Raw genomic sequence first — 25,701 nt, 5'->3', positions numbered from 1 at the left:
CCCAGCTAATTTTTTGATTTATTATAGAGATGAGGTCTCGTCATGTTCCCAGGCTAGTCTTGAACCCGTGGACTCAGGTAGTCCTCTCGCATCTGCCTCTCAACGTGCTGGAATTACAGGCGTGAGCCAATGTACCCAGCTGATCTTTTTAATTATAAATTGTTGGGTTAGCTTCATTATCAACTTAATTTGTTATGGGTTGTTTGGATAATTCTGTAGAGTGAATAGTGATGCATATTTACATCAATAGTATTTTTGGCTTTTTTTCAAATAATTATACATTATAGTTCAGATGGTTCATTCATACTGCTCTTTAGAGTTAGTGTTCATAATCTGTCAAAGTTTTCTTACACAGTATTTTTTTTTATTGTCACAGTTTTTTCCCACTGGAGTGTGAAAATGGAGGTATAGGTTTCTGTTGTTTTGTTATTTTCTTACCTCACCTAAATGGGTATCTAAAGAATTTGAGAATCATTAGCTTAGTCTAAAATCTATTATTGTGCTTTGTGTTAAGGTTTTTGCTGCTAGTTCTTTTGGCATCATCTCCCAATACCTTTTCTGTTAACACCAGATTCTGGTCTAACCTATAGAATTTGGTGTCCTTTGAAAATGTCCTTTTGTGCATGTATGGGTTTTGTATTTGCTATTCTCTTTTCCTAGACTGTTTACTCTTTCTTTTTAGCCTGGTAAGGAGCCATTTGCCCCGAGGTTCAGGTCAAACTTAATCATTTAATCAACCATAGTCCTTCTAGTTAGTGTTCATGTGTTATAGCACCGATATTGTATCATAATTACTTCTGTCCATGTTTATCTTTCACTAGACTCTGGTTTCTTCATGTTACTCTTTGACTCTTCCATGTCCGAAAATGCATGGGGATCATACTTTACATGTAATAATGTTGGTTGCATGCTTGAAGGAGTGGATGAGATGAATATGTTCAGTCTAGAAGATTTGGCAACTGATTTCATATGAGGTATACAGGAGAAGAGAAAGACAATAATGTTCTGGGAATTACCAAAATTATCAGAAGAGAAGATAAAAAATAATGCTCTGGGAAGGAAAATGATAATTCCGTTAAAAGAAAATTTGTGGAGTTTTGTACGATAGACTGACTAGAAAATCCTTCTGCTACAAATAGTGGAAATTCTTAATAAATATCTGTCACTATAATAAATATCCTTTTAAATACCTGTATGGTCATTTGAGATAGGAATGAACAGGATTGGAGACTGTTTTTATAAATTAAAGGCAAATACTTATCTCTGGCTTCTGCTGGATTGTCCTTGAAGTTAGAATGTGTAGGAAATCCTGAATTCTATCTCTTTAGTCCCAAGAACACTACCTGTATTTCCTTAGCCTTAAACATGATTGATCTAGAATGAGAGGGTTATTAGGGGCTACGAAATGTTGTCTGTGCTTTAATAAAGACTCAATTAAGTGGGAGATGGTTATAAAAGGATAGATTCAGATTATGGGTTCAGATTATGCATGGCCTAGCAAGTCAGGCTGAGGAGTTCAGAACTCTTAAAGATTTTAGAGCAGAAGAATTGTCAAGGTAAGAGTGATGGTGTTGGGACTGTTACCCTGGTAATGAAGTATAGGGTGTATGAAAATAGAAAGGGACTGAAGGAAGGATAGCAGTTAGTATACTGTTACATTACAGAGCAGTTTTGGATGAGACATCGGGGCTAGAATGGAAGAGTAACATGAGAGAGACTGAGAAAGGCTTAGCAGGATTTGGTGATGAGAAAATATGAGTCAGGTTTTGAATAAGAGTGTGGGGGATTTAGGAGAATAAAAGAGGTTGTGTTACCTTGTTGAGGAGGGAGGAAGGAAGTTTGTACTGGTTGAACATAAGAACATTTCAGATTGCCGCAGGCATCATGAGATATGGGATGGGATGTCTGTTTAGAATAATAAATGAGGATGTGTGTTTGCATATGAATTAGATTCTCCATAACATGTTGATAACATATATCTGGAGGAGATATCAATATTTGAAGCTACAAAATATATTCTTTGCAGCCAAATGCTTAATAGAAAGAAAAGCAGTTGTTTAGTGACCAGATTTCCAGTGTTCACTGGGGAAGGTGAAAAGACGTGGAAAGAGAGGTTAGAGGAAATCCATGTGACAGAGCCAAAGCATGATAGTGTTCTGAGGTGCTGGGACCAAGGATAAGTTGCATGCCCTAGATTTGACAAGTAGACAATATTTGACTTACAAGTTTCTATAGAGTGGAATGGTGAAGGGGGTTTGCAGGGATTAAAAGGGAAAATAGATGGTTAGAAAATAGAGGTGTTGGGCACAGATAATTTGAAATATTTGTTAGTAGAATGAGAAAAATAGTTACTAGGAAAAGGAGATATGACTATGAAGAAGTTTCTTTTTTAAGATGGGAAGGAGCACTGCACATTATTTGAAACAAAGGGGTCTTCAGGAGTTGGAGAAATAAGACCATGAATCTTATGGAACAGGCAGCTTTAGGGGGGAGACATTAAGACACATATTTCTGGGTAACTCTTCCGGGTCCCCTCCCACTGTGGGAGCTTTTCTGTCTTCTCAATAAATCCTGCTTTCTTTGAAACACACACACACACACACACACACACACACGCGCGCGCACACACACACACACACACACGCACACGCACACACACACACACACACACACACACACACACACACACTTCTTCCTTTAGGACTAGAAAGAATGAGAGAATTGGTATAAAACAAGTAGACATCAAGGAAAGGTAAATGAAAGGAGTCATGCTATACTTTTGTGTGATAGGTTTGATTAAGGTAGAAAAATCTACAAAGTGAAAAAATATAATGTTTTCAAAAAAAAAATCTGTGATGTTACTGTGTTAAACTAACTTTGGTAGTGTAATTAAAAACTTCAAGTTGTTGAAGCCTAATTGGAAAATAATTTATTTCAAGCTCATTCTGTTAGTGTAATTAATTGGGAGGCTAAATTAGAATTGCATTTTATTTATATCTTGTTCTTGGTTTTTGCCACAGGTTACATCCTAAGTGTCGTGCTGCTGACCTTGCCCAGGCAGCATCTGGTTCAACTTTATCTGTATTTTTTGACTGCCCTGCTCCTTTATGCTGGACATCAAATCTCCAGGTAGGAATGTGACCCCACTTTTGAAATGTATGACCAAATTTAAAGTCTTCCTTTGTCAGGCCGGGCACAGTGGCTCACGCCTATAATCCCAGCACTTTGGGAGGCCAAGGTGGGAGGATTGCCTGAGCCCGCGGTTTTGAGACCAGCCTGGGCAACCTGGCAAGACCTCATCTCTACAATAAATCAAAAAATTAGTAAAAAAAATTTTCCTTTGTCAATAAGATACTTTTCATGAGCACTAGTAAGTAAAGCTAAGGCTTTGGTTGGGACCCAAAACAGAGTATTTTGATTCTCATTTTCTAAGAAAATATTATCATACAGGAATAACAGCTGAGTTTATACTTAAATGCTGTTTCTGCTTTTAGAGTAAGCTTAATATGAAACAGAACTTAAGGTTATGTTACAGAGATACTCTTGAGCTTTGCTATAATTGTCTGAGAAAAGAATTTCTAAAGACAGGCTGTAGGAGCGTTGTAATAATTACAGACATCATCACATATTTGTATCATTTTAGGAAGTCAATTTATGATGCATGAGAATAGCATAAGACACAACCATGTAGAGTAGATGATTGATTTAAGTTATGTGATAATTATATGTAGCTCTGGACTTCTGTTTCTTTAGCAGTATTGCCTATTTACCCAGCTCTGCTAGGTCTAAATTTTAAGACTCAAGTCTGCCAATGAGTATGAGCTTCCTATTTTGGAACAGAATGTTAAAATGCAGGTGAACTAAAAGTGATACCGTAAATGTAAAAGGAGTAGAATAAATTTTGGAGGCATAATTTATTTTGAAACTTACATTTTATAATTTTTGATTGAAAAGTATTTACCGCCTGGGCTTGGTGTCTCAGCCTGTAATCCCAGTACTTTGGAAGGGCGAGGCGAGTGGATTGCCTGAAACTGAGGATTTGAGACCAGCCCGGGCAACTTGGCGAGACCGTGTCTCTACGGTAAATAAAAAATTAGCCGGGTGTGATAGCATGTGCCTATAGTTCCCACTACTTGGAAGACTGAGGCGGGAGGATGCTGGGGTGGCCGTGAGCGTGCCACTGTACTCCAGCAGCCTGGGTAATGGAGTGAGATTCCGACTCAAAAAAAAAAAAAAAAGGAAAAGAAAAGAAAAGTATTTACCATAATAAATCAGACTTCCAATTTTAAGAGGAGTGGCATATCGAACAAGCTATAATAAGAGGTCTGAAACACAAATTTTGGTGTAGGCTTGAAATTTAATCTTAGAAATAGTATTTTTACATTGCTAGAATTTAATTGTTGAGTTTTAGCGAACTTTAGTTTTTTCTGTTTATAAAGATACAATGCTCACTGTAGATAATTTTTGGAAAACACAGGAATTTTAAAGGCAGTAAGAATTATCTCAAATTATATCATCCAGAGATAGACTTTTTAATATTCTGGTCTTCTAGTTTTTTTGTTTTTTGTTTTGCTTTCCAACTCTCATCACTTCAGTGTCTACAAAATAAGAATAATTGTAATAACTAAACAATCGCTGGCTTTTGACTCTTCTTGTTGAAACAGGGCCTCCATTCTCCTTAATATTTTGTCTAATTATTTCTCAGTCTCAAGTTATTTCCCGGAGACTCATATTCTTGAACTTACCTCCAATATTCCTGCCTAGTTGGTCTTCTCTACTCAGAATAGTCCCTGGAGGATGATGTCTTACTCCTTAACTTCGGCCACTATCCTTGCCTGGGGTATGTCCTCTGATATCCAAGTTGCAAGTTGCAAAATCTGGAACTGTCAGAGTAGTACTGCATTTCTTGTAATCCTCACAGTGTTTACATCAAGTTGTACTCCACTTAGAAGGGGAGACAGTGAAATTCCTCATTTTGTGTCACACAAGAATGTCCCTGTGTCTAAGCCTTTCTTGTAGCATCTCTCTCCATAGAGCTAAACTAGGAATTCGAAGGCCAGTGCTGACACAGACAGCATTGTCCTCTTCATCCTAGTACCACCAGCCCCAAACCCTTACACAGGCTATTTCTATGGCCTTACCCAGACACCTGAATCTCAGTTCCCGCTCAGAGTGGAGACACTTCTCCATGGTTATACATTTTTAAATAAAAATTATATCTGTAAAGTATATTGCAGTAGTTACCGCATGGTTTCTGTACCTAAGAGCACTCTGATCTATTTTTTGGATATATGGATGGTTGGTAGGTTCAAATTCTGGGGTCCTTGTTTATTATTCTTTAGTCTTGAGTGCCACCAGAAATCCTTAGTTTCCTCACCTATAAAATGATAATATCTTAAGGAACTGTTGTAAGATTCAGTAAGATATGGCATGTAAAGTTCTTAACCCAATTCCTGATATATAGTATACATGCTCAGTGAATTTTAACCAACAGTCTTATGTCTTTTTTTTTTTTTTTTGCCTTAAATAATGTTAAATTTATTTATTTTAGAGTTGTGGGATACAAGTGGAGATAAGTAGGTTGCATACAGGTAAAGTTTGGGCTTTAGCTTGCCCTCTCTATCTTGTTTTTATTACACAGCAATTATTTGTGATAAAACATTGTGTTTATTCTTGTGTGTTTATAGCTATGTCATTAATCTTTAACAATGAGTTTTTAAATGGCAGAGTACTCTGTGGTATTCACAGAGTATTCTGTGGTTTATGGGAATTTTTATATTATTTTATTTTATTTTTATTTTTTTCTGAGTTGGAATCTCACTCTGTTGTCCCAGCTGGAGTGCAGTGGCACAATTGCAGCCACCACAGCATTGACCTGCAGGGCTCGGGCAATTTTTCTGCTTCAGTCTTTCAAATAGCTGGAACTACAGGTGTGCACCAGAATGCCTAGTTAATTTTTTGAATTTATTGTAGAGAAGAGATTTCGCCTTGTTGCCCAGACTGGTCTTGAACTTGTGGGCTCAGGCAATCTTCTCGCCTCCACCTCCCAAAGTGCTGGGATTACAGGTGTACGCCACTGTGCCTGGCAAGGGAATTTTTTTTAATGTTCAAACTTTGTTTTTACTACTAGAAAATTAAAACTGAAACAATAAAGAGAATTTTTTTTTTGAGTCAGAGTCTCACTCTGTTTGGAGTTCATGGCCACTGCAGCCTTGATTGCTAGACTCAGGTGATCCTTCTACCTCAGCCTTCCAAGTAGCTAGAACTACAGGCACATGCTACCACCCCTGGATTTTTGATTTATTGTAGAGGTGAGGTCTTGCCAAGTTGCTCAGGCTGGTCTCAAACCACTGGACTCAGGCATTCCTCTTGTCTTGCCCTCTCAAAGTGCTGGGATTACACCGTGCCCAGCTAACAAAAAGAATTTTAATAAAATGTCATAGTGGGCAGAAACACTTTTTTTTTTTTTTTTTTTTTTTTGGAGTTGGAGTCTCACTCTGTCGCCCAGACTGGAGTGCAGTGGCCGCTCCTGGCCACTGCAGCCTCGACCTGCTGGGCTCCGGCGACCTTCTGCCTCAGCCTTCCAAGTAGCCGGAATTACAGGCATGCGCTACCACGCCCGGCTGATTTTTTGATTTATTATAGAGATAAGGTCTCGCTGCCCAGGCACGGCAATCCACTCACCTCAGTCTCCCAAAGGCGCGGGATTACAGGCTGAAGAAACACTTTTTAAAAAAATTCTTATTGTGATCCTTTGGGATTTACAGATGAAAAAACTCAGGTGGGCAAACAGCTCAGACTTTAACTTGAATCCATGTTTTTCGAATCCTGTTCATTCTTCTAAGGGAGGCAACGTGAGTAGTGGAAACAAAATTGGTTTCAGAATCAAACTGAGTAAAAAATTGTTTTACTGCTTAGTAAACATGTTACTTCAGCTAGTTACTTCTTTGAAACTGTAGACAATGCCTATCTTTTGGAGTTTGTTTTAATATTAAATGAATGAATTTCAAGATATGGCATATTTTACTATCATTCCCCTTAACGTAACTTACACTGTATAGTACTATCTTACAAAAGGTTAGCCAAGACATGCTATCCTTGAATTTTTCATAACATGTTGCACTTAATAAATATTGAGGTTGAACATGCCACATTTGTAAAAATATTGATTGAAGTTTTTAGTTTAAAAAAACATAATGGTTCATATTTCATGTGTTGCTTCATAAGCAAGTAATAGCTTTATTGAGATATTCACCTACTATTTTAAAATGTACAGTTCAGTAGTTTTTAATACATTCACAGAATTGTGCAAGCCATTACCACAGTTGATTTTAGAAGATTTTTATTGCCCTAAAAAGAAACATACCCATTAGCAGTCCCTCCCCATTTCTCAGCACTCTTCCTGTCCCCTAGCTCCGAGCACCTGTTAGTCTGTTTTCTGTCTCTTGATTGACCTATTCTGGATATTTTGTATGCATTGAATTTCACTTAGCATGTTTTCAAGGTTTACCTATATTGTAGTATGCATTTTATCTCTTTTTCTGTCCAAATCATATTCCAGTGTATGGATATGCTTCATTTTTGATTATACATTTATCCATTGATAGACTTGGGATTATTTCCATTTTTTGGCTTTTACAAATAAGCTATGACCATTCATGTACATGTTTTTGTGTGGACATATATTCTTGTCTTTCTTGGACAAATATCTTGGAGTGAGATTGCTGGATCATATGGTCTCCATATTTAACCTTTTAAGGTGGTTAGATGTAGGTTACTGTCAGACTGCTTTTTAAAGTGGTTACACTATTCTGCATTTCTACCAGCAGTATACAAGTGTTCCAATTACTCCACATCCTTGTCAGCACTTATTAATGTCTACCTTTTTTAGCAGAGCCCTCATAGTGAGTGTGAAGAGGTATTGCATTGTGTTTTTGGTTTGCATATCCCTGATAGCTAATCATGTTGAACATCTTTTCATATGTTCATTGACCATTTGTAAATCTTCTTTGGAAAAATATGCAGACTCTTTGTCCATTCTTTAATTGGATTATTTGTCTTTTTCTTACTGAGTTTTAGGAGTTCTTTATACATTCAAGATACAAGTCATTTATCAGATAGATGATTTGCAAATATTTTCTCCCATTTACTGCAACCTAGTTTTTTCAAGGCATAGTGTAATATGCCTCAGAGAAGGAGAATTAATATTTGGATAATTTTAATAATTTGGTACTTACAAAAACTAGCTGTAGAAAAAAAACATTTGCAAATATTAATTTTCTAAGTTGAAACTTTCATACACTTTTGGAATGCTGGGTTTCTGTTTTCCCTTAATACATGTATTTTTATAATAAAGCTCTTTATCCTTAAATGAATAAAAACTTGTTTAGAGTATGTCTCTAGAATAGACATAGCTTGCAGTTCAGAAGAATTAAGCATTAGAAAATACATGGTCAATATTGTATAAATTGGATATTTATACAATACTGTTTATTCTATTTGAACTCATTAGAATTTGGTAAATGTCAATTTACTTAATTTTTAAAATTACTAAAGTCTACCTTTCATTTTGAGTGATGTAAGGAATATATATTTCATTACCGATTCTAATTTTAAACTTAGATTATCTAGAACTAAGGGGGGAGGAGAAGAAAAGCTCTACTGTGACATGAACATTCCTGTGAGAGTGTGGTCATTCTTATGGGGATGCGGTCACATCCATAGTTGTATTTTTCTCTAAAAATTTTAAACAGTATTCTTAAATTCCCTGTTTTATTGTTAGATTTATGAACCAGTATATCAACTTTGTATGTTTATGACTTGAATTAAGAGCCCAATAGTACTGAGTTTCAAAAGATGAAAGTATTGCTGTTTTCATCCTGGCTCTTGGGTGTGCAAGTATGATTTCAAATATAAAACTTTTTTTTTTAAACTTTCTCAAGAGTTACTTATGTGTAAAATACAGATAACTAGCTCTCCATTTCATGACAACTTGTATAATTCAAAGCTGTACATCAGGAGTCTCTCCATCTTGGGACTGTTAGCCTTTGGGGCTGGGTTTTCTTTGCAGTGGATGCTGTCCTGTGTGATAGAGGATGTTGATGGCATCTCATGTTTATCCATGAGATGCCATTAGTGTCCCCACTCCAGTGGTTGTAGCAACTAAAACGTATCCCTAGACATTACCATATGTTGTCTCTGGGGGGGGAAAACTGTCCTCCATTGAAAACTGCTACTTTAGATAAAGAAATTGTTTAGATGGATGTTACCATATATATTCTAAACTTTTAATTTTGACAGGAATAAAATTGACCAGTTTTAGTATTTGACTTGTTTTTTTTTTTTTAACATTATCAAATTGTGGCACTGAATATCAAAGAGGTCAGAGAAAAGTTAAAGAGAGAAGCAGGGTGTCGACAATTTACCCTGGGTAAATGAACTATTCAATTGCCAGCACAGTGCTGAGGGCATAGTAGGTATAGGTGTGTGTATGTGCATGCATAGTAGGTATGTGCTCAAATACAGGTATTTGAGCATCTTAGTTTCTGAGATCACTTTTATTGAGTGGTGTTTTCTGTTTGCCCATTTTGCAAAAGATAGCTTGGAGGGCTCACCACTTAGTGTGAAAGTCTGTTAGGTTTTTTGGGAATTAACATTATTTGAAAGCTTTAAGAAAGTGACTAGAATATGCAAATTGTTCCTAGCTGTTCAGTGACTGAGTAAGATTGCTTAAGAGACTGAGAAGAAAGGTCTTTAATTAGTTGGTGAAAAGGCAAGCTCCTAAATTTTGTTGTTGTTGTTATTCATTTGTTTTTTTATAACTTGTATGCTTCTCTTTATAAGCAAGAATTTTTCTTATTGCTAGCTATATCCTCTAGGCCTTTTCATAAATCTTGCATATTTTTAAAGGAGAAGAGGCTACCATCTGGGACTAGAGAAGTAGATTTTCAAAGGGGCTTGGCCTATTAGTGCTCAGGGTTGATTGTCAGCATTCTACAAATGAAAAAGGAGGTTGAAGAAGGAAAGATTTTATTCACCTTCAAGTGAATGACAGGGATCTTGCTTCTGAAGAACCTCACACATTCTATCATTGTAAATTGAAAAATTGTAGTGTTTCTCTTGAACAGCTCATCTGATTGTCTTAAAATAGTTATAAGATGTTGTTAAAAGCTAGAATTTCATGGCTCTTGCCTCAGACTAATTTATGACCTGAAATGACTCATGGAATTTTAGATCCTCTCTGGATCCTTATTCTTTAGGCTACTGTCTTTTTAAAGTTGTGACTGACCCTCTGCTGGAACTGAGTAACCAAGAGTTCTCATTGCTTGCATGAGTTGTCCAAGAATTGTCCATAGGTTAGCTATAGAAATCTTTGTTCACATTGGTTCTTATTTCAGTTCTTCTCTACAGTTTGGGATGGAATGCCCAGATTCTCCTTTTAGAAGAGATAGCTCTATAGTCACTGCACATACTGGGTAGTTCAGCCTTAGGCAAAATCACTCTCTGGCAAGCTGAGCTCAGCTGTCCCAAGGACATAATCCGCAGGCTTCCTTGGCTTGGCTGTCTCGACTGAGGTGGGGCTTACTGGCAAGTCAGCCAAACAGGGAGAATTCTTAAGGACTATCTTGAGAGAGAGGAATTGAGCAAAAGGGAAGGTTTTAAGGGGCTTATGATAGGAGTTGATTTTGAGGGTAGGATAATTGAAACGAAGACTCAGGCTGGATAGGAATGTTGGGGGAGAGCTATTCCAGGAGTCCTAAAGGAGACAACATAAGAGAACTAATAGGAGAGAACTGTTTATCAGGGCTGTCATTGTGGCTTGAAAGTTGATTAAGTCACCAAGTAATGAACAAACTGCTCCTGACTGACAACTACTGCTTTAAAATCATTCTTCAGAATCTGGCTTTCTCTCTCAGTAGAAACAGACTATCAACCCATTTGGTGTTAGAAACAGTCATCATAGAGTGATAAGGGAGAATTGCTAGATCACCCATGTAGCTTAGTTAGTCACTGATTTTTATCATCATTCCTAAAACTGTTCTGATTCTTTAAAAATGTTAATTTTTGATTTTTTTTGGCAGTACCATTTTAGCTGATTATATAAGAGTCATTTCTTGTTTGGCTATGCTGTGCTTAAGAAATCCAACTTGATTGCCTAATAGGAAATAATTTCATTGAAAAAGTAAACACAGTTTGTTCAGAAATACTTGAAATATTCACACTGTTTAAAATACAATGAATAAAGCATTCAATAGTTGAAGAAAAGAAGGAGGAATTTTTTTACACAAACTTCCTATCTTTGATGCTGAAAGTACTTAAGACAATTGTCTTTCAAGCTACCACTTGGCAGCGTACCTGATAATTAAATTCTCCCTTTTTGTGCTTCCAACTCAGTGTCAAGTCTCTTTGTATACTACTTGAAGCTTACTATTTCTTAGTAGTCAAACGTTAAATGAATTAAGTTTTTAAAATGAATATTTTATTTGATCTAAAACTTGTTTTAAAATAAAAGTAGCCTACTTAAATATAATTCTCATAGTAGATTTCATATAGACTTGAAAATGACGATATTTAAGGATTGTCCTGCTAGACTCAGTTTTCCAACTAGTTTGTGGTTTTACCTGTGGCTAATGGAATATAATAGAGGATAAAATTTCGGGGGAAATACGCAGAGTGGGATGGTGGTAGTGGAAGAGAGCCAAAAGGGGATATTTAGTGTAGTGTTGCTAGTTGTTATCAGTTAAATAGCAGGGTTGAGAGATTGCATCTAGCTGTCTTTTTACAGGGCATTACATATTTAATTAGACCATTGGAAGAAAGAAAATTCCATAATGTGGAGCTTTGGCAGTCTTCCCTGCATAGTAGAATTCTGTTTCAATAAATTGTGTCTATTTCCAGTGCATAGAAGACAGAGAAGAGGGCCATTCCTATGTAATTCTTTATACCTAGATTTTTCCTTATATGTGGATGGAAGTTTCATTAACACAATATACTTTTATAAGAATACGTGATTTGACTGCTTCCCCCCCTTCCCGCCGTGTATGCTTGGAATGTATCTAATACATTCTTATCAATTTTCTCATGTAGAGACTATGTTAGAAGTGAACTGGAGTTTGCCTATGAAGGACCAATGTATTTAGAACCTCTCTCCATGAATCGATTTACCACAGCCTTAATAGGTAAGTGTCATAAAAGAATTAAAAATGTAGGTAGGAACCAACCATTATTACTGTCTTGTAAAATTGGTGTATACTCACTTTAAAAAAATTTGAAAATTTAAAAGTGATTCATTGTGACTCTTTCCAAAATAGCCATTGTTTAATGTTGTATTTTCTTAGTCTTTTCCCCCCATGCATAGATGTTTATTTTAGGTATTTATAATCATATTGTATATAACTCATAGTTGGTTGTGTTTTTAAAGGGTATTTTAAGAATTTGAGAAGATTAATTTTTAAATAGAGCTAATTACTACTTAGAGATTCAAATGAAATATCTTAAACTTGTTATTGTTTAAAGCCGTTACCCTATTGTTAAAAATAACTTGCAAGAAACATCAAGAACTTGAGATGTGATTGAGATATTTCGGTATCAGAGTGTTGAAAATAGATGTGTTGACTAAGGCCTAAAAACAAAATAGATACAGTTCAAAGTGAGGCACCAGACCCTGCTAGGGTGCAGAAAAGGAAGTGAGAGAAAAACCTGGTTTGTGACTCTTAAACACACCCATGTAGAAGACATCAAAAGATAAGAGGTTAAATATTAGAGACTACAGAAAGATTTCTTCAGAGAGCTACACACACACACACACACACACACACACACACACACACACACACACACACACACACACACACACACACACACTCTCTCTCACTCACTCACTCACTCACTCACTTCCAGACTTTTGCATCTAGAGGATTCAGTGGGAGACTGTCAGGAGAGTTAGCGTCTTTTGTGGCATATGGTGGATGTTGTGAACGGGTGTCTGACTCAGACCTGCAGAATCTAAAGCTGCACCGTCCAAAACTAGCCACATGTGGCTATTGAGCACTTGAAATGTGGCTAGTCCAAATTAAGGGGTGCTGAACATGTAATGCACACACAAAGTTTCCCAGACAGTACAAAAAAGGGTGCCAGATGTCTTGTTAACCATTAATTTGGATTGGATGTCTGTATGGTAATATTTGGGATTTATTGGGTTATATAAATCAGTGCTAATTAATTTCAGCCACTGGAAAATTCAGAATGATATATGTGGCTCACAATTTTATTTTAATCTGATATAAAGGGCTAGGAGTGAGCTCCGGCTGCCTGTTGAGTTTTTTGATTGTGGAGTGAAATTGCCTTTGTAGTGTTTTCCTGTATCTTCTGATTTGTGAAGACAAAGGATGTGAGCTTCCTGTGAACTAAATAAGGGCTCCAAAAAGTCTGTGTGGGATTATCTTAGGTCTTGTTTAGGAAAGCCCTTTAGAGGGATGAGAAGACCCCAACAGGGATTGAACCTCCAGATTCCTGGGAACTGATAAGAGAAACAAAAGGCCAGAGGAAGGTGTCTACCAAGCACCACAAGTTCTGTCGGTGAGGGATCCACAGTGCTAGGAAAATCTCAGAAGAGCCCATAAAAGTGCCCCAGAGAAAAGAGATCCATTTTAGGTACCTCAAGTCCAGGGAGCACCAACACTACCTTATTGTAAGGGCCAGACCAGTGAGAACTTGCTGCTTCCCTTCCTCTCCTTCTCTACTCACTCCAATCCTGAGTGAGTCAGGGAGAGGGGGAGAAGTATTAGATCAAAGAGAAGGAAGCCAACCACAGCCTCTCCACCCCTCTCTCAATTGCAGGTTTTCTGCCCATAGTTCCCTAGGAAGCTTCAGCCAAAGTAAGGGAGAAGAGTAGAAAAGTTAAAGGATTTGCCTTAGATTGCATCTAGGGGCAGGAAAATAACTAATCTCCACAGAATAGATTTTAAACACAGCAGGACACAAAATAATGTTGCTTTATGACTGTATCCTATGAGTTGGTGTATTTAAAGATGGTAATGTTCATTTATGAAAACATTTCTAGGTTAGAAACCTTGTATAATTTTATTTTCTGATGGGTGCACTTTTAGTATAATTATGAAACATATTTGTTTAAACTCTTTTCTATGATCTTCTGTTTATTCAATGGGAAATAAAACAAGATTCATAAACTATTAAGTAGCATGCTTTCTTCTAACTTTGATTTTAAGATAGTATCCTCCTCCTTTTCTTTATTTCAGTAATAAACTTTTAATGAAATACTTGGAAATTTGAATATGCCATGATTTCTTAGGGTTACAAACTTCTTTTTTTTTGAGTCAGAGTCTCTTTCTGCCGCCCCTGGAGTGCAGTGGCACACTCATAGCCACTGTAGCCTCGACCTGCTGGGCTCAGGCGATCCTTCCCAAGTAGCTGGAACTACAGGTGTGTACCATCACACCTGATTCATTTTTAAAATTTATTGTACAGATGAGGTCTTGCCAAGTTGCCCAGGCTAGTCTCGAACCCCTGGGTTCAGGCAATCCTCCCGCCTCTGCCTCCCAAAGTGCTGGGATTTACAGGCATGAGCCTCCGTGCCCGGCCTGGAGATATTTCTGATAGTGAAATCCTGAAATTCGAAGAGTACTTTGTGATTTTTTATTTATTCAGAATGAAAAGTTGAAATAGGCAAATTAAAAGAAAACAACTTATTATTTTGGAGCTACAGGTGAGATTCCACTAACGAAGTGTCTCCTTCCTCCTTCCACTTAAGGGAATATGTCATATGAGTCATATTCTATGAAAGACGATAAACGGAGTCTGTAGTCCCAGAACTGAGCACCGCATGTGCTGGCATAAACTTACGGGAATTTCCAGAGCTTAGAGGAAGTTTGCATCATGCTGAATAAGGACATTTAAATATCATAGCTATGAGCACAGTGAAAGTTAGATATGCCAGCATGAATATCCCCTAATCCTTCCTAGTACTAAAGCATTTCCTCCAATCACTTGGGGTTTTAACTTTTTAACATTTAATTTTTTAATCAAAGAAATACACTTATTTTTAAAAGGGAAGAAATCCCACAATTTATGATGAAAATCTTCTGTCTGCTGTACCACTTGCTTCACTCTCAGGTATCTTTTCAGAGGTCTCTTCTTCTGGCACTTGGTAATATCTTCTTGGCTGTTTTTTCTTTTGACCTTTTCTGGAAATCCTGCTAGTAGAATAAGGATCTCCTACCTTGAGCCTCTAATTTTCTTACTATTTTCCTTCTTTCTCTCTCTCTTTCCCTTTTTTTTTTTTGGTCTTTTTGTTTTACTTTCTGAGATTTCCCAACTTTATCTGGCCCTTTTGTTGCATTTTTGATTTCTTTTTTTTTTGAGTTGGGGAGTCTCACTCTGTTGCCCAGACTGGAGTGCAGTGGCATGCTCATGGCCACCGCAGCCTCGACCTGCTGGGCTCAAGTGATCCTTCTGCCTCAGCCTTCCAAGTAGCTGGAACTATAGGCACACACCACCATACCCAGCTACTTTTTGCCTTATTGTAGAGATGAGGTCTTGCCAGGTTGCCCAGGCTGGTCTCGAACCCATGGGCTCAGGCAGTCCTCTCCCCTTGGCCTCCCAAAGTGCTGGGATTATAGGCATGAGCCACCACACCCGGTCAACATTTTTCTTTTTCTTATATATTTCTCTCATATCCAAGAGCTTGTTTTCATTGAATATTTCTTTTATGGCAGTCTTTTTTATTTCTTTGATATATAATTTATCTTTTTGAAGCTGTTGTAATTTTTTAAAGCTTTCTTTTGCTCCTTTCATTCTCTCTCTTCTGAGATCTTTTTTCTGGTTTTTTCATTTGGTCTTTGTCTTTCATAAGAGAGCAGTGGCTGTTAAGCCTAGATTAGAATCACCTGGGCCAGATGCAGTAGCTCACACCTGTAATCGTAGCACTTTGGGAGGCAGAGGCAAAGGATTGCCTGAGCCCAGGGGTTCAAGACCAGCCTGGGCAACTTGGTGAGACCTCATCTCTACAATAAATAAAAAAATTAGCTGGGTGTGGTAGTGCATGCCTGTAGTTTCAGCTACATGGAAGGCTGAGGTGGAAGGATTGCCTGTGTCCAGCAAGTCAAGGCTGAGGTAGCTATGAATGTGCTACCCCACTCTAGCCTGGGTGACAGAATGAGACTCTGACTTAAAAAAAAAAGTCGCCTGGATATATTTTTTAAACAATTATAAATATTGATGCCTAGACTCTGTGTAAGATTGATTAAACCATAAGTTTTACTCATATGTTTGGAGGTCTTTGATCATTTATATTAAAGGGAGTTATTAAGTTGTTGGATTAGAATTTCTGTAGGGCCTATCAAGTGGTGTGTTCTTCTGTGGGTGATCAAGTAGCACTAGCTGTTTGTAGGCGGGGCCCTGAAGTGTCAGTCTTCCTAAATTTTTTTACTTGGGCTCATAGATTTCCCCACGAGGACTCGTCCATCCCCTGTAAGGGAGGTTGGTGGCAGTAGCTAGAACTGAGTGATAGTAAATTTGGCAGCAGTGTTTGGGGGTCTGGAGAGATCTCATCTTTTGGGGTATAGTTGTTTGTTTTAAAGGAGACAGGGCCTCACTCTGTTACCCAGGGTGGAGTGCAATAGTGCAATCATAGTTCACTTACTGTGGCTTTGAACTTCTGACCTCAAGCAATCCTCCTGCCTTGGCCTCCCGGAGTACAGGATGACAGGCATGTGCCACTATACCTCAGCCTTTCTTTTTATCCCGTTTTCATTTGAGCCCTTCATCTCTGCCATGGACTGTGCATGGTGTTCAGTAACCTCAGTTTCACCATCTTCAAAGAGCAAACCCCAGTTGTCCTCCCAGAGTGAGGGTTTGGCCTAGCTAAAACCATAATGGAGTTGCCTGGTATCTCTTTGTTTTCCTGTCTTCCAAAATGTTGTTGACACATCTCATTTGGTGGCCTCATCTCTTGTTTTTTATTATTATTATTAGTTTTTCGCTGTTTTAATGCCTTTATGAACATTTTTCACCTTATTTGAGTATAAGTTCCTTAAAGGCTAAAATTAATTCTCTATGGGAAAAAATACCATATTTGTTTTATAACATAGTAGATTGTTATACATGTTCGGCCTTGTGTAAAAATGGTTGCCCTTTTGTATTCTTCTAACAATTACAGGTTGCATGTCCCTTATCTGAGATGCTTGGGGCTGGAAATGTTTTGGACTTATTAATTTTTTTGGATTTTGGAATGTTTGCATTATGCTGATGGTTGAGTATTCCTAATCTGAAATCCAAAATGCTTTAGTGAGTATTTCCTTTGAGCATCATGTCATATCGGGAGCATTTTGGATTTAAGATTTTTGTTTAGGGCTATTCAGCCTGTATATAGAATACAAACAGAAATCCTAATATTTTGTTTTGCTTTTCCTTGACATGGAGGAAAATAATTTGACTAGCAATTCTGAAATAAATTATCTAGAAGAAATTCAAGATTTCTTTTTGTTCAAGAGTCTCCAAGAAATTCTGAAAAGAACAGTGAGAGACTTGTCCAATCAGTGGGATGGAATGAGTGGTGCTATCATCAGAATAGGTTACTGGAAAAAAATAGCACATTTCTAAATATATAAGATTTTGGAGTATACAAAGTGGCATTTTAAGTTAATGAGAAAAGAATAGATGATTCCAATAGGTAGTTTGGAAGACAACTGACTAAAAATCTGGGGGAAAAAACCCTTAGATTTTTTATTTTCTATATTTTTCCAAAATAAATGCCTAATGTATTAATTTTTCATTGAAAATGAAAAATTAATTAAGTTACTAACAGAAAACATAGGTGAATACTTGTGTATAATCTTGAGTAGGGGTAGCCATGTAATTAACCATGGCACCAAAGGTAGATACCACTATGGAAAAGATTGACTGGTTTGACCATTTTCAATAAAAACTTTTATAAGAGAATAAAGTTATTAAAAAATATTCAGACAAATAGCATACTAGAAAAATACTATTATATGACAAAGGATTAATATGATCAAATAATAGATAGGGTATATATTCCAATAGAAAAATGGGCAAAAAGTATGAACAGACATTTCACCAAATAATTGCACATGTTTTTATGTACCTATTGGTAATGTACAGTTGTACTGGTAACAAAATGAAAATTTAAAAAAAAACTTAGAAAATATTTCTTGTGCTTCCCTCCTATAAATTATGCTCACTATTGACATGTCAGTAGAAAAATGAGCACCCTGTATGTTTCTTAATTTTTTTGATACAGGAGTCTCACTCTGTCACCCAGGCTGGAGTACAGTGGTACTATCATAGCTCATTGTAACCTTGAATTCCTGGGTTCAGACCATCCTCCTGTCTCAGCCTCCCAAGTAACTAGGACTACAGGCATGCACCACCACACCCAGCTAATTTAGTTTTATTTATTTATTTATTTTATTTTTTGAGTCAGAGTCTCACCTCACTCAGGCTGAAGTGCAGTGACATGCTCACAACCACCACAGCTTCGAGCTGCTGGACTCCGGCAATCCTTCCACCTCAACCTTCCAAGTAGCTGGAACTACAGGCACATGCCACCAAATTTATTGTAGAGATGAGGTCTCACCAAGTTGTCCAGACTGGCCTTGAACCTGTGGGCTCAGGTAGTCATCTCACTTCAGCCTCCCAAAGTGCTGGGATTATAGGCTTGAGCCTCCGTGCCCGGACAGTAACTGAAATATTATAACATAAAACTAGATATTGTTTAAGGCTTGCTATGTGTCATACACACCATCAGAAACGCGATGAAGACCAGTGGAGATTTTGGCACAAGAAATATCAGCCCTAAGGAATTAGTAGTCACCATTCACAGAACATGTGAATATGTAATTATGGTCAGATGAAGTTAAAATTTGATTTTAAATGTTATCTAAGAGATTTTTCTTCAAAAACTGTGTTATGATCCTTATCAACAGTGTTTTTTGTTTTTATTTTGTGGATGCCAAATGCTCAAAATTAAATGCATTTTATTCCCCATTTTAGGTCAGTTGGTGGTGTGTACTTTATGTTCCTGTGTCATGAAAACCAAGCAAATCTGGCTCTTTTCAGCTCACATGCTTCCTCTGCTAGCACGACTCTGCCTTGTTCCTTTGGAGACTATTGTCATCATCAACAAATTTGCTATGATTTTTACTGGATTGGAAGTCCTCTATTTTCTTGGGTCAAATCTTTTAGTACCTTATAATCTTGCTAAGTCTGCATACAGAGAGTTGGTTCAGGTAAGACTGACAACTTCACACAGGTAGATAAAATTCTACATGAATATTAAGTACGTTAAAATGACATTAAAGTGTTATTTTCATGTCACACTTCTTTTTTAACAACTATTTTCAACCCAGTTAGGGGCATCTGAGATGTTTCATGATGAAGTTCTATGAGAAGGCAGTAAAGTGAAATGATTATCTGGAGCAGACTGTCTGGGTTTATACCCTGATGCTGCTATTTACTAGTTCTGTAACCTTGGGATGATTACTTCACTTTCTGTAAAATTGAGCTAATAATAACTTACACTTTCCTCATAGAATTGCAATGAGATTTAAATGAGTTTAGTACCAGGCAGATTCTGTTCAGTATGTGTTAACTATTGTAATGAAGACAAAAATAATAAAGAATTGAATACCTAGAAGTCAAATCCTATCTTTTCTCCTGGATACAGTCCTGTGACTGCAGTTTCTTCTTTTTGTTTACCTAATTTATTATTTATATATATATTTTATTATTATTCTTTTTTGAGTCAGAGTTTCACACTGTCGCTTAGGCTGGTGCGCTCATGGCCACCACAGTCTCAACCTGCTGTGCTCAGGCGCTCCTTCCCCTTCAGCCTTCCAAGTAGCTGGAACCACAGGCATACACCACCATGCCCTGCTGATTTTTTTATTTTTTTATAGAGACACGGTCCCGCTATGTTTTTCCGACTGGTCTTGAAACCCTGAGCTCAGGCCTCTCTCTCTCTCTCTTGCCTCCGCCTCCCAAAGTGCTGGGATTACTGGCATGAATCACTGTGCCCAGCTTTGTTTACCTAATTTATTAAAACAAAAACTAAGTAGTTCTGGGTTATAATATGATAGATTTTGTTTAGTTCTAGTACTTGAATTGACATTGCCAGCATAACATGCTTTTTGGAATACAGTTTCTCCTATATTCTTTTCAGCCTTTGCTCTAAGGCAGATTACTCCCAGATACAAACAATAGACATTTGGGAGATAAATGTTTCCATTTGATGTAATCAATAAATTGCATTGTATAAAGCAAGTCTTTTTTTTGGGGGGGGTCAAAGTATTATTCTGTCACCCAGGCTGGAGTGCAGTGGCATGCTCACGGCCACTGCAGCCTCTACCTGCTGGCCTCACGTGATTCTTCTGCCTCAGCCTTCCAAGTAGCTGGAACCACTGGTGCACACCACCACCCCTAGCTAATTTTTTGATTTATTGTAGAGATGAGATCTTGCCAGTTTTCCCAGGCTGGTCTCAAACCTTCAGACTCAGGCAATTCTCTCTCCTTGGCCTCTCAAAGTGCTGGGATTACAGGCCTGAACCACCACACCTGGCTTATAAGGCAAATCTTAAACCTGACATTGGTATAAAGAGGGATAAAACAATCAATATTTTCTACCTCTTGACTGTGTGTATGTGACCTTAAGGTACAGGAAGCTCTCAGATTGACCAAACTGATACTACCGAGTGAGGTATTCTTTTGTGGCCCCAAGAAGCAGATCTTCCACAATAATTTCCCTATGCTCTTGGTCTTAGCCTAATTCTACCTTCTTCCTCTTACACAGTGATTAACTTGAATGGTTTTTCCAGAAGTAGATCTTCCAGAGAATAGGAGATTATTTTCATACTTTAAGTAGGGAGCAAGGAAGCGTTGTAGTTGTATTCAGGGTAAGAATGACAAATTTACGATAGATATTTTGTCTTTGAATTCTGTCCCGTGGAGCTACCTTAGTTTGTAATAAATAGTTGTTATTCACTAGGTACTTATTTAATGACCACAGAGATACACCCTCCGTTTTTCAGTGCCACGTTTTACTTTACTGGTTACCATAAAACTTACGCATCACTTGTGTTGTAGTGGAAAATAAATTATAGGTTATGAAATTTGTCACTTGGAAAGAATTGGGTAAGCAAGAAATAGAAACGATTAGGTTTTTTTAATGGTCTTTTTTTTTTTTTTAAATGAAAAGGAGGAAAAATACTGTTTGCCTCTTAATTATCTATATGGCTCTAATAATAATTTTGCAGGCCGGGTGCAGTGGCTCAAGCCTGTAATCCCAGCACTTTGAGAGACCGAGGTGAGAGGATTGCCTGAGCTCATGGGTTCGAGACCAGCCCAAACAACTTGGTGAGACCTCGTCTCTACAACAAATCAAAAAATAAGCCAGGTGTGGTAGCACGCGCCTGTAGTTCCAGCTACTTGGAAGGCTGCAGTAGAAGGATCACCTGAACCCAGCAGGTTGAGTCTTCAGTGGTCTTGAGTGTGCCACTGTTCTGTAACCTAGGCAACAGAGATACTCCAACTCAAAAAACAAACAAACAAAAAACTGCTGCTTATTGAACAATTTCCTTTTTCTTTTAATATTTTCTAACTGGAAAAAGATATTAATAGACTAGATTGTTGAGAAAGCATTTGGTTACTGATGAAAAATTTTTAATTTAGGGTAATCTGCAAGTCAGTACTCTTACTAAAACATTGTGGTGTCGTATTGAGCCATTCTAGCAAGACTTGTCTGCTGATGGGTCAGGGTTTTGTAGACTGCCTGACAGAACTCTGCTGTGTTACCAGGGTTTGGTCCCTGGTTTAGTAACTCTAGAAACTTGGTGACATCTATGCTATTAGACTGAGTGAGATTCTGGGAGTTAATTCTTGCTAGTCAATTTTATAAGAATTGTTTTTATAAACTGGGAAACTAAATTATTGAATTGTAGATTAGTAAGCTTTGTGTGTGTGTGTGTGTGTGTGTGTGTGTGTGTGTATGTGTACATGTACCCTTCTCCTGTTGTTAATGCATCATTTGTCAAATTAAATAAATTGAGAAGTGTTGTTTGATAAATACACAGTAGGAGCAAGGGGAATTTATCTGTCTTAGGGGAAAACACTTGCTAACTATCTTTTGCTCTACAATAAACTTCTCCAGTGATTAAATACTCTGTCTTCCAGTGAACTATTTTTCATCTATTATATTCCCAAAGAGACCCTAAGAAATTCTTAGTTTTTCATTTGTTTTTCTTAGACTCTCAAGCAATATATTTATTTTTTTATTTTTGAGTTGGAGTCTTTGTTGCTCAGGCTGGAGTACAGTGGCACGATCTCGGCTACCGTAGCCTCGACCTGCTTGGCTCAGGTGATCCTTTCGCCTCAGCATTCCAAGTAGCTGGGACTACAAGCACATGCCACCACGCCTGGCTAATTTTTTTTTTTTTTTATTGTAGAGATAAGATCTTGCCATATTGCCCTGGCTGATCTTGAACTCCTGGGCTCAGGCAGTCCTCTCGCCCCGGTCTCCCAAAGTACTGGGATTGCAGGCGTGAGCCACCATGCTTGGCTTAAGCAGTATTTTTATAATTCATGCTAGTCCTGATTATTTAGGTTAGACATGCGTGTTTACCAAGTCTGCTCAAGTTTTGTTCTGAATACGACTTCATTTTGACCTTATCCCTGAACTATTAGGGCAGTTTACTGTTGCCAGATGAGCATGTGTCAAGTGTTAATAATAGTGTATAATCAGTAAATTTTTAAAAACATGCTATTTGCTATGTATAATTTAAAGGAATGTAGCTGAAAGAATTTTGCAGTAAAAGGAAGGCGTTTATTTTTTCATTCTACTTCAGATTAAACTCTTAAGTATTTAAAAATGCTAACTGGCGGTGATACTAAATGCTTTTTAACCATATTTTCTTATTTAGGTAGTGGAGGTATATGGTCTTCTAGCCTTGGGAATGTCCCTATGGAATCAACTGGTAGTCCCTGTTCTGTTCATGGTTTTCTGGCTCGTCTTATTTGCTCTTCAGATTTACTCCTATTTCAGTACTCGAGATCAGCCTGCATCACGTGAGAGGCTGCTTTTCCTTTTTCTGACAAGGTAATTAATAATGTGATACTATATATAACCTTAGACAGAGAAAGCTTTGGTCCAGGAATAGTACATTTTGCAAATTACTTGTATTTATCACATTACATGACTTCATATTTAAGTAAGATAGGATTTTCATTTGGTGGATAGCTAGGTCTGGCAAGATAGGAGGTGTATTAATATAATAATAATGGTAGTGTATTTGGCTATACTCTGTTCCAAAGTGCAGCAAATGCCTTGTGGAAAAGTACATAGCAAACTGTGGGGGAGCACTCTTTCAATTTCATGTTAAGTCGTTGGGTCAGTAAGAGAAAGATATGTTACCAAAAAGATTTATTGAGAATTTAATATGTACTATACTGCTAAATACTGTCCCTCACATTTAACCTTTGCAGCAACACTGAGATCTAGATGCCTTTGTTGTCGTTATCATTTGATAGCTGAGGAAACTGTGCCAAGAGTGATTTGTTCCAGGTGACTCTGATAAAGCGGAGCTGGCACCCAAGCCCCTCTGCAGTCCAAGCCTGTGGCTCATCTAGACAATTCCACTGTGTGTTCTTATTTTTAACGTTTTGCTTTTGTGTTGAAGTTGAAAGTCAGATACTTGGTTAAATGGGTAGTACTTCACTGCTTAACTCCCTACGATTCTAAGACTCAATTTTTAAGATTTAGGTGGTTTGGGTTTTTTAAAAAAGTCATGTCACTCGCGTCTTTTTCCCACTTCAGTGTCTATATTGTGAGCTTATGCTAGACCCACTTTTGTAATTTCTTGCACTCTGAGTTTGAATCTCACACTTTTAGAATCTAGCACACGGTACATATCTTGATTCTCTGGCTCATTGTCACTTTATTCTTTGTTTTTTTTTTTTGAGTTGGAGTCTCACTCTGTCGCCCAGACCGGAGTGCAGTGGCCGCTCCTGGCCATTGCAGCCTCGACCTGCTGGGTTCTGGTGATCCTTCCGCCTCAGCCTTCCAAGTAGTTGGAACTACAGGCGCACGCTACCACACCCAGCTAATTTTTAAAAAAAAATCGATTGTAAAGATGAGGTCTTGCCAAGTTGCCCAGGCGGTTATTGTCACTTTAAAAGGAAAGGACAAAAGCCTGTCCTCCTGAAAGGCAGATAACAGCTTTGATTTCTAGTTAGTAGAGCCATTGTTTGTCAGCCACCCAGAATGATGGAGACTGTGTACTAAGTGGTGTGGGAATGAGAAGTTTAAAACAAACTTACTGTTCATAAAGAGCATTTTAGTAAGATAGAAAATATTAACACAAATCTAAACAGTGATAAAAAAATATACTGGGGCAGTACCTGTTTTAACAAGTAAACTTACTGGTACTGAGTTAGATTTTGTACTTTCTGAAAATGAAACTTTTAATTGCAAGTAGCTTCTATTATAGACACGCAGTAATTTGGTATCAAAGCCAATACACTTTAATAATAAATTTAATAGTAAACAAGTGAGTGCTATTTGCTTTTATGTAAATTTTATGGAGATTTTATGCAGACTTTTAAAATGATCTAAAAAGTGACTGAATTTAAAGAGAAGGGGAGAGATACAATTCTGTGGTTAGCAGATAATCACCTCAGTGTAGGACTGGAATTGGTTATGCTTTAAGCCAGATTGTTATTTGTTATAAAGCCACAGTCAAATGAGGTATAGCATAGTGTAACAGGCTTAACAAGTCACTAAGTCGTGAATGAATTTAGACTTATTTACAAAGTAAGAAAATAATACTGGGACTTTTAATGAAGTTTAGCTATCTTGTCAAAATAATTTTCCTCTCTATTCTTTACATAGCCAAGAGATATTGATCTTTCTCAAGATGAGAATGTTTTAATTTGGTTTTTAATTGAGAAGTTCCGTTATTGGTTCTTTTGTTTATTTTCTATCTCTTTAAGTAGATCTCTGTCCTTGATACTTTTGTGTGTCAAGTTATACTTATGTGTTTTCTTTTGTGTGTGTGTGTGTTGGAGTCTCACTCTGTCACCCAGGCTGGAGTGCAGTGGCCGCTCCCGGCCATCGCAGCCTCGACCTGCTGGGCTCTGGCGATCCTTCTGCCTCAGCCTTCCAAGTAGCTGGAACTACAGCCGCGTGCTACCACACCCAGCTAATTTTTTTGATTTATTGTAGAGATGAGGTCTCGCCAAGTTGCCCAGGCAGGTCTCGAACCTGTGGGCTCAGGCAGTCCACTCACCTCAGGCTCCCAAGGCGTGAGATTACAGGCTGAGCCACCGAGCCCGGCTTACTTACGTGTTTTCTTGTCAAGAAACAACTTTCTTGGAAAAAAGTATTGGGAGTTTAGCAGAATACCCTAATTAAACCAACCAACAAAAAAGCACACAAGCGGAAAACCAAAAAAGAAGAGTTTTTTTGCAGCCAGGAAATAGAAACTAAGATCAATAAAAATGTCGCTTATTGAAGAGAGAAGGGAAGAAAAGTTTCTAAATTTCCTAAACTGTTTCACTTCCCCATAGCCAGGTTGAAAACTTTTATGTTCTTTAGTATACTCGCTTGAAAAATAGCACCACATTCTTTTCTAAAGTCAGAGAAAAAGAATGTGCTTTTCTTGAATATGTAGT

General features: G+C 37.5%; 1 protein-coding gene across 4 annotated transcripts in view; it reads left to right on the top strand.

Annotated features, from left to right (window-relative positions):
* Positions 1 to 25,701, top strand: part of RNF145 (ring finger protein 145) — a 60,588-nt gene that overhangs the window by 15,294 nt on the left and 19,593 nt on the right. For all 4 annotated transcript variants that reach the window (XM_021710588.1, XM_008054429.2, XM_021710587.1 and 1 more), the window contains exons 3-6: positions 3,021 to 3,129; positions 12,088 to 12,179; positions 19,033 to 19,268; positions 22,953 to 23,128. In XM_021710588.1, the coding sequence (XP_021566263.1) occupies positions 3,021 to 3,129; positions 12,088 to 12,179; positions 19,033 to 19,268; positions 22,953 to 23,128 (613 nt within the window). The remainder of the gene's footprint in view (positions 1 to 3,020; positions 3,130 to 12,087; positions 12,180 to 19,032; positions 19,269 to 22,952; positions 23,129 to 25,701) is intronic.

Source organism: Carlito syrichta, unplaced genomic scaffold (assembly GCF_000164805.1).
Source record: "Carlito syrichta isolate Samal-C Ts95f unplaced genomic scaffold, Tarsius_syrichta-2.0.1 Scaffold290399, whole genome shotgun sequence".
In the NCBI taxonomy this organism is placed as follows: domain Eukaryota; kingdom Metazoa; phylum Chordata; class Mammalia; order Primates; family Tarsiidae; genus Carlito; species Carlito syrichta.
This window is presented reverse-complemented; position numbering and strand designations above follow the sequence as displayed.